This window comes from Poecilia latipinna, unplaced genomic scaffold (assembly GCF_001443285.1).
Source record: "Poecilia latipinna isolate Pla-1442-1.1 unplaced genomic scaffold, P_latipinna-1.0 Scaffold1500, whole genome shotgun sequence".
Lineage (NCBI taxonomy): Eukaryota > Metazoa > Chordata > Actinopteri > Cyprinodontiformes > Poeciliidae > Poecilia > Poecilia latipinna.
The window spans coordinates 70,435-87,080 of record NW_015114116.1 but is presented as its reverse complement, the minus strand read 5'-3'; the positions used below and the strand labels follow the sequence as shown (position 1 = coordinate 87,080).

Genomic DNA, 16,646 nt, shown 5'->3' with positions numbered 1-16,646 from the left:
CACAGAGAGTGTATATATTTTTTTTTATCACACTCTATATATATATATATATATATATATATATATATATATATATATATATATATATATATATATATAAACAAAAAAAAACAGATTGGGTCAAAGGTTCTTGGAGTATCGGCGTCTGACGGAGTCTCTGTAGAACTGGAAGATCTTCTCTGACGCTTTCTGACTGACGGCTATGCACTGCTGCAGCTGTGGAAGATGGAAAGTCCAATCAGAACCGTCAGACGGGCAACAGACGGGTCAGAAACGAAGAAAATGACCAACCTCATGAACCGAGAACGAGCCTTTGGTTGATGACATCATCACTCTGCGCTCTTTGCTGTCGATGGCGAAGGTCATCAAAGCTCGACTTTCCTGAAGAGAATTTTAAAAACATGACGAGTTTTGACTTCTGCAGACAAACATGTACAGAACCTGCAACTTTACAATAAACGATTAATCGATTATTGTATTAATCGTGAACTAATTTTACAATCGATTAATCATTAACTGGAGTTTACAGATTAAAGAAAAGATAAGTTACAGGAAGAATAATATATATATATTATATATTTACTGTTTTGTTTTAACAGCAGGTTCATCCTTTGCTACAAATGATCAAGCGTTCAGTCAAGTACTGTTGTGTTTTAGGCAATAACATGTTTATTTTCTTGTTTAACAAATGAACTGAATTATTTATTTGCATCTTTTAAGGTATTTCTAATATTGTATAAAAGGCTAAATTAAAAATATTCAGAATGTGTCGATTTTTTAATCCAATAATCACTAGAATAATCTGTTACTAAAATAATTGTAATTTGCAGCTCTATTTACAAAGCTGTTTTGCAGGAGAAGTGTTTTAAACGCTGCCGCCAGCTTTTTTATTTATGAGAAGTTTAAAGAAGTAAAAGTAGGAGAAATCCAGCTCCTCTCCAGGCCATGAATAATCTGAGTTTGATTAATTTTTTTATTGCTTTTTTGAGCTTCAGATTTACCTTTTCCTGTGCTGCAGTCGGGTCTGTGATGATTTCACCGTCTGCGCTGATGGCGCAGGTCACTCCACAAAACAGGCAACTCATAGACAAGCCGGCGTCCATCAGGGCCATGCAGGCTGCGTTCAGACAGCAGGACAGGAGCTGAGCTTTTAGGTAAGGAATGAGGAACGGCACCAATCAGCCAGAAGGTTTAGAGAACCCAAAAACTCACTTATTTTTACTCAAGGAAAAGTAAAAAGTAGCTGCCAAGAAATTACTCAAGTAAGAGTAAAAAAGTATTTGGTAAAAATTGCTGAGCAACTGATCAAATTATCAATCATTACATGATCAGATGGACCAAAATTTAAAGTTAACTGGAAATTTTGGTATTTTAAGGACCAAAACTAAACACTTAAAATACCACACTTATGTATATAGTTGTTATAAATGTTATATTTACTAATATTTATCACTTTGGATGGAGAATATGTGAGCCTTTAAGCAATTTCCCCTTGAGGACCAATAAAGTCTATTTTAAATAATGTAATTAAAAAATAAAATCAGGCAAAATTGTTTTTTTCCAAATCAGTTTCTTTCAATAAAAAACTGATTAAACTTTAACAAAAACAGCAGGTCTGTGTCTGGTGAATTTTGGTTAAAACATGTTTGTTTTTCATTCAGTGAGTAGAAAGTCCAAATATTTTACTCAAGTAAGAGCAGAAATACTCATGATAAAATGACTCAAAGTACAACGTAGTAAAGATACTCCTAAAAACAAATGTTTTGAAAGATGTTACTCCAGTAAATGTAACTGGCTGCTTCCCCGCTGTGCTCCAAACCAACAGAACCGTTTTCAGTGAAGGATACGGCACCGTCGTCGTGCAGCACCTGCAGGATGAGCGTGAGCGACGAGCGAGGATGGAGAGATAAAAGCAGAGACGCCTCACACGTTTCCCGCACACATTGTTCCTGTGATCGCTCCCTCACACCTAAAAGTAAACATGAGTGTGAAGCAGCTGATTCATTGACTTTTTTTTTTTAATCAAAAAATTGTCTGTACTTTTTCTATTGACTGTTTTACTGTGACTTACCCGGCAGTCCCACTTTGGGATGAACCAGAACCTCCAGGGTTGCCCGGTCGTAGATTTCCTTGCTGATTTTGACTTCAGCAGGTCCGTAGACTCCCGCCATCACACTGGTGTCTCCTGTAGAAACAGGCAGAATAAAGAAAATTAAAATAAGAAAAAATTATGAATATACAACTTTTCTCAAACACTGTGGAAATGGCACAAAAATTATGTTGTAAAACTTTGTAGCTTTAGCTTATGTAATGACAGTTGAGTTTAAAACTGCCATTAGAAACAACTTCTTTCAATAATCCCAGTTTAGGATTCAGTCCAGAAACTAATCTGCAGCGTATCAGACATGCATTTGTTAAAGAATTTGCTTGAATTATGAAATGCATCTGTTATTTTCATTATTCCAAAACTATTGAGTGTTACTGTATACATTTAAACAAGAGTGGTGAAGGCATCTTGAAGAGAGAAAGTGAGATTTGTCCATAATCTGATCATTTACCGCAGAGTTAGGCGTTGTTAACAAAAGCATGAATAGTAACAGTTGAATAATCTGTCGACCATTTTGACTGTTTTTGAGGCTGAACGGGGAAAAACTTTTTTAACTAATTAGTTACCCTGAACGAAGGACGCCGATCCATCAGGACGGGACAGTAAGGTTTGTTCACACCCGAACTCTCTGAGAGAAACAGTTGAAGGAGAGACTTCCATCATGCTGCCTTCACGGTGGAGACGATGTTTGTCGCAGCTAAATGACGTCATCGTTTTTTGCCCTTCAAAAAACTGCTCTTTTAACTTCAAATGCGATGCTTTTAACATCATTAGTATCATGAAATTATAATACTAATTACGAAACCCGTGTGTTGACATTTATTTAAGTCTTTAATTGTTTGTTCCCGGAATTGTTAGTTCAGAGCGGAAGTTGAACGACTTGTCATTCTTTAATATGACCACCAGATGGCAGTGTACACAAATTTTATTTTCTAATCAATCGTCGTTATTATTCCTATTCAGATTTTTTTCACAGACAAAATAACAGCAATTATTATCATGATTATTATTTCGAAACGTTTCGAAATAATAATAAATTAAAACGTCGCAGTTATACGTCGAAGCAGTATTTGAAAAGGTTTTATACAACACGACATGAGAACAAAAAAGGTCAAAACAATATAAGAAGAAAAAAAGAAAAGCAAAAACGTGAATTAAAAGTTAGATTGTAAGCACTACAAGCACTTTTAATTGTTATAGTTTTAATTTAACATCAAAAAATGTTTAACACTTTAAAACTTTGCTCGAAACGAAATCAGATTAATAGAAGAGTCTTTTATACATTTTCTGTGAGCAAAGAAATTTACAGAAAGAAGAGGACATATGTGCATCAATTTTATATTTGAAGAAAATATTTGGTTGGGTATTCTCTGTGAATATTTTTAAGAGAAACTCCTTTGACGTTATTAGTGATTATGAATTTGTGTGGAAGAGACTGTATTTTTACCCAGTCAAGATTCTGCACGACAACGCCCGTAAAGAAATCAAACTTTCTAGAAATAAAGATCGGTTTTGTTTACCAAGAGGACTGGGAACTCCTCCTATTATGTTGTTGCCTAAAAGCGGCTTGAACTGACGTAACGCGGCCTTTAAATACTCCTGTCGCACATCGTGAGGTTCTCTTTTCTTCGTCCGCTGACTTGCGAAAGTTTTGGTCAAAGTACGAGCAATGAGTGAGTATTAATCTACTTTTTAATCCAGATTTAGCAGATCTCACACAGACATATTTGCACCCGCTGCTTTAACGGCATGCAGGTTTGATAAACGGCTGAACTGTGTTGGAGACATGTTTGTTTCCCCGCTTTGAATTCTCGTACTTAGCAATAGCGTGCTAGTTAGCTGCTATATAGCTTTAAGCTAGCCCGAGTTTGTCTGATGTTGGGCTTGTTTTGAGGGACTTAATTCGTAAAATTACTCGTAGAGTGGTATGTTTACGAATAATGTTAAATGTTTGGCGTTAGCTGTAGTTATCGCCATACTTATGCGGTTATTTTATTTCGTTTTTTTTCCGATAACACGTGGCCCGGCTGGGAATCGAACCCGGATCTTGCGATTTCAAATATACGCGGTAGTTTTAGCAACACTTTAAGAGACTTTAAAGTAAATTATCGACAACGAACGTTAGATTAGTCTCACGCTAAATAGTTGTAAGAGTTGGAGAAATAATTTAGCAACTTAAAATCAATCTAAAACAAGTGCAGATCAGATTAATGTCAAATTACCTGCAGTTTTGTAGGCTAAACTAATTAAATCGGTTACTCACGCAGAATATATCATATTTTTAAAATGTTTTTGATGGATTGACCACAGCTTGCTCTTATTTATCCGGGATTCTCCAGCTCAGTGGACTGATCCCAGAGCAGCAGTGGAGAGAGAAAATCAGGTTTTGCTTTCATCTCTGCAGTTCTGGTGGCAGAATGGTGACAATGAGGCCTGGCACACTTAAACCTGCAGTAATTCAATAAAGCTTAATTTAGGACTGGGCGATCAAATCGATTTTTATCGGTTAAATTAAATTTGACAATTTTATAGCTTCTATATTTGGACTTTGAATTCAGGTCAACTCTACAACAAAATAAATGGATAATTTTTAAATTAATGGCGTCATAATGTTACAACAATGCAGTCGTAATATCAAGAGACTGAAGTAATTTTATGAAAACTCCAACGCTAAAAATAACAATTCATTATCCAAATCTATTTTTCTCATTAAAATTACTTTTTTCCTCGTATTTTTAAGACATTCTAGTAAAGTTTTGTCTTTATTCTACTAATATTCTTATAATAAAACAAAAATTCTCAGTTTTGCCTGTACAACCCGCAAGAAAGGATGAGTGAAATAATCCACATTTTGAAAATATTTCCTAGCTTTTGTAATTTCTTTAGAATAAGGAGAAAATTGATTAAAATCATATTTGGATTAAAAAACAAATGTGAAATGTATCTTGAAGGCAAATCACCCAGCTGTAGTTTGACCATATAAAGATGTTGGAAAGTCCCACTTTTCTTGCAACATAATATACACAAATTATGATTGACATTCACTGACTGGATTTGTTTTTTTCTTTCTTTTTTTTTTTTCCCCCTGAAGGTAAAAGTTCAGAGCTGGACCATCATGCCAGTGAACCTCCCAGTCACCGACTGGTCCACATCTGGTAGGTCAAAGGTTAAATCTGAAAAATCAACAATAAGTTTTCTCATAAAAAGTAAAAATGTGTTTATCAGGTTCACTTCCAGTCATAAATATAAAAAATCCTTTCAAACTGATCAAAATGGATCGAATTTGGCCTTTAAATATAGATGTTGGTTTTTAGTTTGGACACTCCTGGATCAGATCGTTGTTCTGGTTCTGATCATGTTTAGTGTTTGACTCTGTATCCAGTGGGTTTGCAGCAGGGTGTGAGCTCTGGTCCTGTACGGTGGGCTGTGAGGCTCACACAGTGCGCAGAGCAAACTTTTCTCTTGCAACCCGCTGCTGTCAATCATCTGCAGCAGCGTTACTTATGAGAACTAACACCTCTGACCTTTAACCTGTCTGTTCGATTTAAATGACTGAAAGAAACTAAAGTTTCCTCTCTTCCACAGGTGCTGGGATGACCTTTAACCCTTAACCCATCAACCTCGAAGCTCTTAGATGTAATCTTATGCATAAGCCAGCTGGGTAAGTCCTGCTTGTATGCAGTGGATGAATTTTCCAAGTGATGATGAATGGCGTAAAATGTTCAACTGCTCTGAAGCCTGAGTGAAATCAGCCCGACTGAACCTGCAGCACTGAAAACTAGACGTGGCGTTTACCGCTCTGCGTTCTCATCAGTATTCGCTCTGCTTCCTGCAGGTTCATCCGTCGGCCATCTTTAACGAGGTGAGTGAAAAACTGTGCAAAATGAAGATTAACGTCATTTCTTTTATAATCGGCCCACTACTTTAGATTATCCAGGCTGTTCAATTTGACGCCTCAAAATCCAGAAGATGATCCAAAAATGTGTATTCAGCCTGAATTTGGATCCGTGTTTATTTTTGATCTTCAGTGTTTTTTTGCTTATAAACCACCTGATTCAGCAATCTGTCCAACGACTTCCTGTTAGTTGATACGTTATTCCAGAACATGATTTGGGTGGGGTAATATTTGGATATTTTAAATTTTTCAAACTGAAGCTTAATGTTTTAACATTCTGTATTGAACGATGCCAAAAGATGCTTTAAAGTTCAATTCAAAAGTACTTCATTGATCCCAAAGGGAAATAAGAAATATATCAAACTTTTGACCTTTTATTTGTCTCTGTATTTTGTTCAAACAGAATTTGGACAAAGTTTATAAGCGTCTACAAAATACTGTAATAACGCATCAACATGTCAAATGGTAAACAAAACAAAATTGTGTGAATTTTTCCTAAAGTGTCGATCAGAATAATTTTTTTTTTTGAGGCAGAGCTGAGGAATCTGAAACTAAAAATCGACCCGATACCGACTTGGTAAAAAAAAAACCCGTTCAGCCAGAAGAAAAACTTCAGAAAAATTGTTTTGAATTTTACCGTTTTTCTTCTAATGCAGCGCTTCGTGTAAAATAAAAACGTTCGTTTTTAGGTCTTTGTGTCTCTGAGGTCTATCCCGACGGGCCCTTCATGTAGGGCCACGTCGTTGGAAATGCCTCAAAGAGGAAATCTGTGGTTTCGCTTTACCCAGGTGTTCTGCTGTGAGCATTATGGGATACAACTGCAGGACAACAACATGAGGACAAGCTTCAGAAAGACGGATTATCGGCCAGATTTAACAGAGACGTGTGTTTCAGGTCACAGGTGTGGCAGAAATGACCCAGACGGCGTCAGAATGCAAGATGGCGGCGGGATGATTTGGTAAGTCGGGCTGGAAAACGTTTGTTATGGAAAAAGCACTGCGTGGTATCTGCAGCCAGCTGCTGCATCAGCTGGTTAGTTCAAAGGTCAGTGCTAAAGAAACTCAGCTTCTGGCATCGTTGGTCTTCATGCTGCCTGTGTGTGGAGTCCTGGTATTTCAGCTGAAACAAGCTCATCGCTCCAACGGCAGATTAGTTATTGTAGATTTTTAAAAATTACATTTTCAGCTAAAAGTTCTGAAGTTTCAAGAATAATCTCTAATCCTTTTTACTATAAAATTTCTTGGATATTCAAAATTCAGGGGGAGTTTCTTACAAATTCTGAAATTTTGGAGTTCAGAATTTTGTTTTTCCTGGAAAATTCTTGCGTTCAGTCAAAATATTTGATTAAAATCTTCAAATGTTGAGACTTAAGAAATTGAACACTTATGAGTTTGGAAAAATCACATTTCAAGAATAAAGGTTTTGAGAATAATCAAGTTTGATATTTCTTTTTGAAAAATGGATTGATCAAATTCAGAAATTTTAATTTTAAAGAAAATTTCAGATTAATCTCAACTTTTTTTTCCCTTTTTTTTTTTTTTTTAAATTTCTGACTTTTGGAGCTGAATAATTTTCCAGAAAAAAAAATACAATTTGAGCTCCAAAAATTGAAAATTTGTGACAGAGTAATTTTGAGAATATCTCAAATGTCCTTGAAAAAACTTGTGTTAAAATGTCTAGTGTTTTTTGTGGAAATGTGCTACTCCCTTACAATGGCCTTTTATGCCAATATGTTTAATTTTTTCGTTTTTATTTTCATTCCTGTTTAGCTCCTGGGGCTGAGCATCATCTGATGAGATCCAGCTTTTCTGTAAGTTTTTTTTAATGTCTGTGTTAAGTATTAAGCAGCACTGCGGTGTCTGCAGCCAGTTGTTTCATCAGCTGGTTTGTTTAAATAGCAGTGCAAGAAAAAATCAGCATCAGGCATCGTTGGTCTCCCAGCTCCCCATGTTGGCAGTCCTGGAATAGTGGCTGGAACAACCAAACTCCTGACTAAAGATGATTTTAATTGACTGATTCATAGATGGAGGCCCTTTTTCTCTTGTATAAAGTCTTTCAATAAAATTAAGGATTTCCTTAAAAATAAATCATTACATTTCAACATTTTGTCAACTGTGTGAAATATTGACTGAATAAACAGAACATTATGGCTTTTCTCACATTATTAAACTCCGTAGTAGCACATCAGTAGCTTTTGAGAATGAGAATTTGATGCCACGTATCTGAATGAGCGATATTAAAGTGAAACTTGAGGAGTTTGTAGAGTGTTTATATTTCTAACAGAACCGCATAAAGTGCATTTTACATGGCATAACGGACTCTGTTCGGACCGTTACCTTTCTCCACTCTGGAATTTGCCCGCCGCCATTTTTGTTGCTGTTTTTTTACCGGTCGGCTCCGCGTTGAGGATGACCAGCGGCGCCCTCTGCTGGATGACGGCCAAACTACAACACTGAAAGAATAACTAAGCGGACGTTATTAGTTAATCGATTTAAACTCATTTTAATGAACCATTGATCGACAATTGTTTGCATCCCTAATGTATGCTTTCTTTTAATATTTAGGATAAGATTGTTCAGATATTTGATTTTTTTCCCCCCCAGGGTTCAGCTGAAGCATGGATGTTGTAAAGTGAAGTTTAAACAGGGATTCTGTCACAGGTGAGTTTCTGAAGCTGCATGTTTGGTTACATTCTGTCCAGTTTGGTCATATACCAAGGCTTTCAGGATCCGATGTTCCTGACTTGCTGTGGAGTTGACCAGAAATCAAAAACCATCCCAGTGAGCCTCTAGCAGCATTTTGTAGGAGACTCACTGGGGACATGATGCCTGCAAACATGCAGGGACTCTGGCGCATCAGAACTGTAGAAACTTAAATGCTGAACATGAATTTTTATTTTATATTTTTCAGATGCAGATCGAAGCAGTCGTGGACCAGCTGAGGGGAGTTTGCTTTGATGCATCATCATCTCCAGATTAAAACTAAATGAATATTTCTTGTTCTATATAAACTTTAGTAATTTGTAAGCAGATTTTTCTTTTGTACAAAAATAAATATAAGATCAAAGAATCCTCAAGTCTCATTTATGTATGCATTTCTGCTATTAGAGGGAATGTAAAGTCAGTTTTTACTTTGCTCAATACAGTCGGAGTTTAAATTAATAAAAAAAATTAAACCAATTTCAAAAGTGAACTGAAGTTGACTGAATTAAATAGGATCATTGGTAATGGCCGAATTGAATTGGTGCTATATTAATAAACTGAATTGACACGTTAATTGTAAAAATAAACGCATATGGAAGTGTGCCAAGGTGCTAAAAATTAGAAATGATTAAATATCTGAAATGGAGGCGTTTGACATTTTAAATAAGTTAAACTGGAAATAATTTTTAGTTTGGATTTATGTGGTAAATCACTAGATTTTTGTTCAATTATGTAGTTTGGACATCTCTGTTATTTCTTTACTGACATAAGACGAAGCTAACTCACAAGTAACTTTGCAGAGAAATAAGTACTAGCAGATTATTTCACTTATAATAATCTGCCAGCCATGTTCAAAGTGAAAAAAATCTGCCAGTTTTCTTCAATATTAAGACATTTTGACTTAAAACAAGCTCTTATAGCTTGTTGAAAAGTTAGTTATGTCTTATTTCAAGTAAAGTAGGATATTTGGACGAGAAACTGCTTTTCAATACAGGAAGCAATAATATTGATAAAAATATTTTATTATATGTTTGATTCAAATTTTAACTACATTCACCAATTTAATTATTTCATTGCGTAATAAGTGAATAACTTTAGAATGTTTCATTATTTATATGAAACATGTTTCCAGTTTTATTAAATTGATCACATAACTATAAGTTATTTGTGGATTTATGACACTGGGAGACTTTTATTGCCATATTATCTGGAGCCTGTTGTAAGGAGAAAACGAAAAGAAAATGATTGAGTTGTTTTTAGAAGCAGCTGAGACCCAAATGGAAGCATGAAAAGGTGTAAAATGTGAATTTTAATCTCGTTCAATGCATCATAAATCCATATCCTTATCTTCCCGAATATCTGGTAGTTTTGGTGGAAAATAACTACTTTTTTTCCACCAAAGCTACCAGTAGATGGCGGTCTTACCCCGTTAATATAATTAAAAATAGTATAAATAGTTTAATAATACTTATTATTTGCAAATAAGGGTGGAAAATAAGTATTTATTTAAAGAATTTATTTGGAAATAAATTATTTAAATAAATAATTATTGTTCACTTACTTTCCACCCTTTTTTGCAAATAAATGTAAAGAATTTATTTGAAAATAAGGGTGTATTTGCAAATCAGACAATGTGATTTTCTGAATATTTTTTCTCATTTTGTCTCATAGTTCAGGTCCACCTATGATGTCAATTACTGGCCTCTCATCTTTTTCAGTGGGAGAACTTGTACAATCGGTGACTGACTAAATACTTTTTTCCCCAGTGTAAATTAGGTAACCTATTAATTATATAGTGAGTCCGACTATTTCTAGCCAGAACCTCTCAGTCTCACACCTTCAGGTGGTGACCCATAGGCTCTCTCTGGGCTGAGCCCGGCCGGGCTCCAGGGTGGGACAACATGTACGGGCGAGTACAACCACTGTTTCCAACGGTCGTATTCATCATCAGGGATGTTTGGGCTGCACTTGGTCTGGTTCCTCACCTGGGACCGTCTGCACTGGGAGGCATGAAGCCCCAACAGCACAACTCCTAGGATCACTGGGACACTCAAACCCCCCCACCACGATAAGGTGGCAGCCCATGGAGGGGACGTGTGTGTGTGTGTGTGTGTGTATGAGCACATTGTGGTGGTAAGCTTGTGAGGTGAAATGTATTTTTTAGTTGTTTTTTAGGCTCTCATAAAGTTTTCTAGGCTCGAATAAAGTTTTCTATTTATAAGAAATTTTGTACGATATTTGCGCTAATATATAATGATAATTGTGACATTTTACTAGTCGCTCTGTCGGTCTTGGACTATAACTTGACATCAAGTAAGGCTGACACAGCGGTTATTTGTGGGAAAAAAATGAACTTACAATTAGCTACACATCAGCAAGAAGCCCTTATAAATGTTAAAATCTTCTGTTAGGTTCTGATCCGTATTGCCAGAGCGGAGGCAGTGGCCGCGCGCCGCTCCACCATCCTCATCTGCGTCATGCGGACTGAGGACGACCTGGGTTTCTATGACAACGCCGTAAACAGCCTGGAGGCCGGAAAGGAGTCTGCGGTGACGTTCGGGCCGTGGAAGGCCGAGCCGTCCGTCAGAGACCTGCTGGACTGCGTGAAGATGGACATCGAGAGTCGCGGCTACAACGTTAGCATCGAGGCTTACGTGCCCGAGCGCAGCTTCCTGTCCAAGAGCTACGACTTCTTCTACAAACTCACCTTCACCTGGTGGTGACGAAGCGCCCGCGGAGCTGTCTGTGGGTTCAAACTGAACGACTGCACTTTATTGCTTAATATATAATGAGCTGCACCTTGTGGTTTTCTTACGGAATAATGTTCAATCGAAATAAAATACACCGATCTTTTTTTAAAGGGGACCTGTTATGCGAAATTAACTTTTTTTTTTTTTTAACTTTTATTTCAGTCTCTAATGCTCCTACAACCAGCCAAAGTTGCGTTTTTTGGGAATAAGCTAATGTTTTTTTTTTGTGTGTGGGTGTGTGTCTAGAAAATAAGCCATTCAAAAAAAAAAAACCTTCTGATTGTTAAAGTTGCAGTATGTAACTTTTATAAAATATATGATTTTTAAATATTAGTTAAAACTATCACCATGTCTTGACATGATATGAGCAGGTCCGGCGGCATGGGTGGGCATTGGGGTGCATTGCCCGCCCACAGAGTCAGCCATCCCCCCGGACTGGAAGCTGTTTGCTGTTTTCCAACACCCTTATTCCTATATCGATTTGATACAGTAGGCCCAGGGGCTTCCGCTCTTCCAATATTATGCCTTCTGTCACTTTTTTCAGCCATTAAAACAGTTTAATCGTTGTTAACACGTCGTGAACTATTTTTCCTTTAAACGCAACATGAGCGCTACGACGCTTGCGCTGGGTTTACGCCTGTGCGGCAGCGAAGGAGACCTGCTGCTGCTGTGCAGAGCTACGCAGGTGTGTGTCAGAATCATGGCAGCAAACCAGCAAACGCAAAGAACTTTGCACACTTTTCCCCCCCAAACTAATTGAGTAAAGCTGTAATGGAAGTAAAACATGCAAATAAAGCATTACTTAAATGTTTTCTGTTCTGTTGCAGTTGTCCCCCCATCCACCAGAGGGCGCAGCCTCCATTTAATTAAAAATATGCCACAAGGATTGTGTTGGGGGGTTTAACTCAATAACGAGGTTTACGTGTTGTTTACAACCCGGGACGTGTCCACAGTTTACCTTTAACTCCAATTTAAGAATCGGACTGTCGCTGTTGGTGTTAAACGGTGAGTCGTTTACTTATAACAGTTTCGGTTTCCTAGCAACTTTTTAGGCTGTATTTGCTATCATGGAAGAAGGTTGTCTTGTTTTTGCTCCCTAAAAACGCCTGTGTTGGAGATCTGCAATATTTATAATCTAAAGAGCTATCCCCCCCTTAATCCTAAAACAGTTTTACATGAAAATCTACACGACCTTTCCGAAAGGTAGCTCATGTTTAAAAAAGATATTTTGTAAACTAAACGCTATAATTCAGGTAAAACTTAATGATAGATAAACAAATACTGACTTAGCAGTATTAATGTTGCATCTTTTTGCTTTTGTTGAATGAAAACACGAAACCCAAATAGACTCAGAAATAAGTTCTTTATTTTCATTTCATTAATCTGGTTCTCTTGAAAAAAATCGCACCTATTTCTGCTGTTTAGTAATAAAAGGCAGTTATACTTAAATTCACCCGAACAAAATGTTTTTGGGAGGATAATTTTTCATTGGATAGTATTTCTTCAACAGAAAGTAGTTTTTGCTTTGATATTTCGTATAGCAACACTGGTAAATTTCACTTTTTACTACATAGAATCTGAAATTTTAAATATTTTATATCATTTCTTAAATGTTGTGGTTAAAAATCACTAAAAGAAGCTGTGGTTCTTCTCACTCTTTTTAAAATATGCCAGCTATTTTCTTTGGTTATATAGTTATTGTGCTTAAGTTTTTTCTATTGTGAGAGGTATGTGTTTATGTAATAAGTGGGAAGCTAGGTATTATACTTGCATGTTCCAAAAAAAAAACATTTATTTATTAAGCACATCTGTTTCAGCAAAATATTCTAGGAGCCGTTTTTCTTATTTTCATGTTCAAATTCTTTGCAGATTTCACATAAAAGCCTTTCCTGTTCCAGTTTAAATATCAAACCATTATTTAGTTTTATAACATTACAGTTCAAGGTTATTATGAGCCACTTTGGAGAGCCTAAATAACCAAATGTGAGCTGAGAGGCAGGCAGAGTACTCAAAAATTATACTTAAGAGTAGCACTACTCTTCAACCAAAATATAGTTATGTAGAAATGATGGTTTTGCAAGAACCAAAACCATAAATAACATAATTAGAAAATAATAAAATCAGGCAAAAGAATTTTTTTTCCAAATCAGTTTCTTTCAAAATGAAACTTTTGAAACTTTAACTAAAACTGCATGTGTGTGTCTGTGTCTGGTGAAGTTTTGGTTTAAAAAAATGTTTTTCATTAGAAAATCCAGAAATGTTACTCAACTAAGAGTAGAAATACTTGATAATGGAATTACTCAAGTAAAAGTAAAAAGTACAGTGTAGTAAAAATACTCCTAAAAGTAATTTTTTTCCCCAACAAGTTACTCAAGTAATTGTAATTGGTTAACTCTGGTGACCCCTGACCTAAACAGTTTTAAAAAAAAATCTCCAAAGAGTGTCTGTATCTTTTCTCTGGTTGAACTGTTTACTGTTAGTTACATTACCGAATACTTATTATCCTCTTCCAGCCTTGTTGAACAATGACCTCCCCAGAAATTGCCACCCTGTCCTGGGGCCTGATGAAGGTGAAAGGATGCTCCTCCAGCTACAAAGACTGTAAGGTCTGGCCTGGAGGCAGCCGGGCCTGGGACTGGAGGGAGACCGGGACTGATGTGAGTAAAACCAGAATAAATATCAACACTGTTAGAGATTTTAAAATCTGTTCCTCTGAGGAATGATATGGTTTCCTCCCAGCATTACCCAGGAGTGCAACCTGCTGATCTGGAGGAGGTGATGAAGAAGGGAATAGAGCTGCTGGTCATTGGGAGAGGAATGAGTGAAGCTCTACAGGTAAATTATATTCTTTAAAAAGTCCAATTTAATGTTTGTGCAACACCAGAAACCTCAATAACAAGCTAAACTACAAGGGCTTATTGCGACAGACATTGATCTTTCTGTGGGTAGCATACAGTGTTTATGTGTAAGGCTCAGCTTAGTCGACCCCTCAGCATTACGCCTCTAATCCCCCTCTAGAAGAGGCAGCAGACTAGCAACCACTGAACTGTAAGGGGTAATACAGGATTGCAGAAATCCCAAAAGGGGATTGGTTCAACAATCTCAGCGCATGCTGCATCAACACACAGGTCAGATCGACTCGTATGAGGCAAAAGGACAAAGCCATCCGAACCAGGAACTTTGGATCTATTGTAGGGCTGGAACGATTAATCGATTATTTAAAGAGTCATTAAATAATTTAGTAATTGATTAATTGTGAACTGGGGTATACAGTCTCAAAAAGGGAAATATATGGGGAAAAAACATAATCCAAACAGCAATTAAGCCAAAACTGTACAAAAAATATTTACATTTTGCAAATAAGATGAAAAGCCGTCTTTATCTGTAACTATATTCTGCCCAGAACTCCTGTAGTAGCATCGTTTTAGCTTCACCTGGTTCAAATTATGTAATAAATAAACATATAAATCCAAATATTAATAGGCTAAATGAAAAAATAAATTCACCAGATTAGCCCAAGGTGATGTTTTAGTTACACAGACTTCTTTCATAATTATAATTTTCAGCCATTGTTTATCTCCTGACAGCGTGTCTGGCTTCTTCTATTGCATGTCAATGACGTCAAAGTCTGGTCGAATCCGACGTCATGACCGGTCTGGCACAAATTGTGTTTTTTTGGAAGTGAAAAGGTCGTAATTGGGCGAAATACGTTACTTTCACTACCTTTTCTATCTGTATTTAAAATTACAATTGTCTGAAAAAAGAATTTCGATAAAACCGATTTGCCCCATTGCTAGCCAAATCAAACTGGAGTAAGTCATTGTGACCTACGTTATGTACTCCTGGCCTGTAGAGGGCAGTATTGAGTTGAGGAAGCCGAATAAAGATGGCGGTTCAGATACAGACATAACAGGACACAAAATCACTTCACTTTTCAGACATCCAACATACAATACGAAGAACGCCTCTCTGTTGTGATATTAAAAGATATTATGATCGGTTCATTGATGTAATATTTGAGCCACAATCCCATCTGTTCTGTAGCATGATGTACCGTAGTTCCTGTTTCAGACATGCACGTTTTTTCTCCACAGGTTCCTTCTTCGACTCTGGATTTCGTGAAGCAGCAAGGCATTGAAGTCCGAGTCCTCCCGACTCAGAAGGCCGTCGCTGAATACAACAAGCTGGCTGTTCAAGGAGCCAAAGTGGGCGGTGTTTTCCACTCAACCTGCTGATGCCGCCTACCTGGACGCGATTAAACATGTTTAATGGTTCACTGTTCCCGGCGCAGAGAGGTTCTCGGCATCCCTGAAGTTATTAGTAGTGAAACTTAAACGCAGAACATTAACACGGCGAATTCGGGCAATTGCAGGTACTAAAAAAATGAATAAATTCACACCAAAAGTTGAGAAAATGTGCAATTAATCTAATAAATTTTCTAGAAAAAAATAGAACATTTCTGAGCTCCCTAATTAGAAAATTATATATGAAAGAAAACAGAAATGTTGAGATTAATTCCGGGGGGCGGGGGCGGACACGTAAAGTTCTGAGAAATTGACTTTCTATATAAAATGGCCCTAATGCACCATCTTATACCCTAGACCAGTGCTTCTCAGGCCCCCCTGCTCTGCAGGTTTTAGTTGTGGCTCTATACCAGAACAGCTGATTCAAATGATTGCATGACCATCAAGTACTGCAGAAGCCTGTTAATCACCCAAATATTCAATCCAGGTGTGTGGCAGAAGGGAAACACCTAAAACATGCAGGGCAGGGGGCGTGAGGACCGGAAATGAGAAACACTGATCTAGACAGAAGCTTAAATCAGTTTTTATTTACACCAAGTTTACCTAAGTAAAGTTGGCCCTCCAACCTTCTTCATGTATTTAAGTGCATTAAACTTTAGCTGAGAAGCCTCAAACTTCAAAATCAAACCATGAACTTTAATAGAAATTAATTTCTAACAGCCTGCAGCACCAACAGTGTCTAAAACATTCAAAATGGCGCTTATGTTTTATTTACATATGAATGAAAAATTTTTTAATAGAAAAAGGTTTTCAGATTTTATTAAGCATTTAACTGCTTTCTTCAGGATTAGCTACACTGCAAAAACAATATTTTACTAAGTTTTTTTGTGTAGTTTTTAGTGCAAATAGTTCCATGTCCACTGGCAGATTATTTCACTTATAACATTG

At 36.8% G+C, this 16,646-nt stretch overlaps 2 protein-coding genes and 1 long non-coding RNA gene across 8 annotated transcripts in view; 2 read left to right on the top strand and 1 right to left on the bottom strand.

Annotated features, from left to right (window-relative positions):
- The window catches only part of exosc5 (exosome component 5), a 7,362-nt gene extending 4,452 nt beyond the window's left edge, over positions 1–2,910 (bottom strand). The window contains exons 1-6 of the mRNA XM_015057935.1: positions 2,674–2,910; positions 2,072–2,185; positions 1,848–1,969; positions 1,002–1,142; positions 292–381; positions 91–216 (exon numbers count right to left, since the gene is read on the bottom strand). Of these exons, the coding sequence (XP_014913421.1) occupies positions 121–216; positions 292–381; positions 1,002–1,142; positions 1,848–1,969; positions 2,072–2,185; positions 2,674–2,887 (777 nt within the window). The 5' untranslated portion in view covers positions 2,888–2,910 and the 3' untranslated portion in view covers positions 91–120. The remainder of the gene's footprint in view (positions 1–90; positions 217–291; positions 382–1,001; positions 1,143–1,847; positions 1,970–2,071; positions 2,186–2,673) is intronic.
- Positions 2,911–3,685: 775 nt separating this feature from the next.
- LOC106963176 (uncharacterized) lies at positions 3,686–9,073 on the top strand. Of its 5 annotated transcripts, XR_001428140.1 has the most exons (9): positions 3,686–3,780; positions 5,199–5,262; positions 5,693–5,768; positions 5,943–5,969; positions 6,692–6,800; positions 6,897–6,960; positions 7,772–7,812; positions 8,606–8,662; positions 8,929–9,073. It is a non-coding gene; the product is annotated as an uncharacterized LOC106963176 (long non-coding RNA). The 5 variants fall into 5 exon arrangements; XR_001428138.1 differs by having other exon boundaries at positions 6,692–6,960; XR_001428137.1 differs by lacking the exon at positions 6,692–6,800 and having other exon boundaries at positions 3,688–3,780.
- Positions 9,074–12,063: 2,990 nt separating this feature from the next.
- On the top strand, positions 12,064–15,858 carry aamdc (adipogenesis associated, Mth938 domain containing). 2 transcript variants are annotated; one of them, XM_015057933.1, is made up of 4 exons: positions 12,064–12,139; positions 13,968–14,111; positions 14,194–14,289; positions 15,549–15,858. In XM_015057933.1, the coding sequence occupies exons 2-4, from the start codon at positions 13,980–13,982 to the stop codon at positions 15,687–15,689; spliced, it is 369 nt and encodes a 122-aa protein (XP_014913419.1). In that variant the 5' UTR covers positions 12,064–12,139; positions 13,968–13,979; the 3' UTR covers positions 15,690–15,858. The 2 variants fall into 2 exon arrangements, with proteins under 2 accessions (XP_014913419.1, XP_014913418.1); XM_015057932.1 differs by lacking the exon at positions 12,064–12,139 and adding an exon at positions 12,341–12,459.
- The last annotated feature ends 788 nt before the right edge of the window (positions 15,859–16,646 follow it).

Coding starts and splice junctions, on each gene's coding strand:
- aamdc (XM_015057933.1), top strand. CDS start 13,980: ATGACCTCCCCAGAAATTGCCACCCTGTCCTGGGGCCTGATGAAGGTG. Junction 14,112..14,193: donor GGAGGGAGACCGGGACTGAT/GTGAGTAAAACC, acceptor GTTTCCTCCCAG/CATTACCCAGGAGTGCAACC. Junction 14,290..15,548: donor GAATGAGTGAAGCTCTACAG/GTAAATTATATT, acceptor TTTTCTCCACAG/GTTCCTTCTTCGACTCTGGA.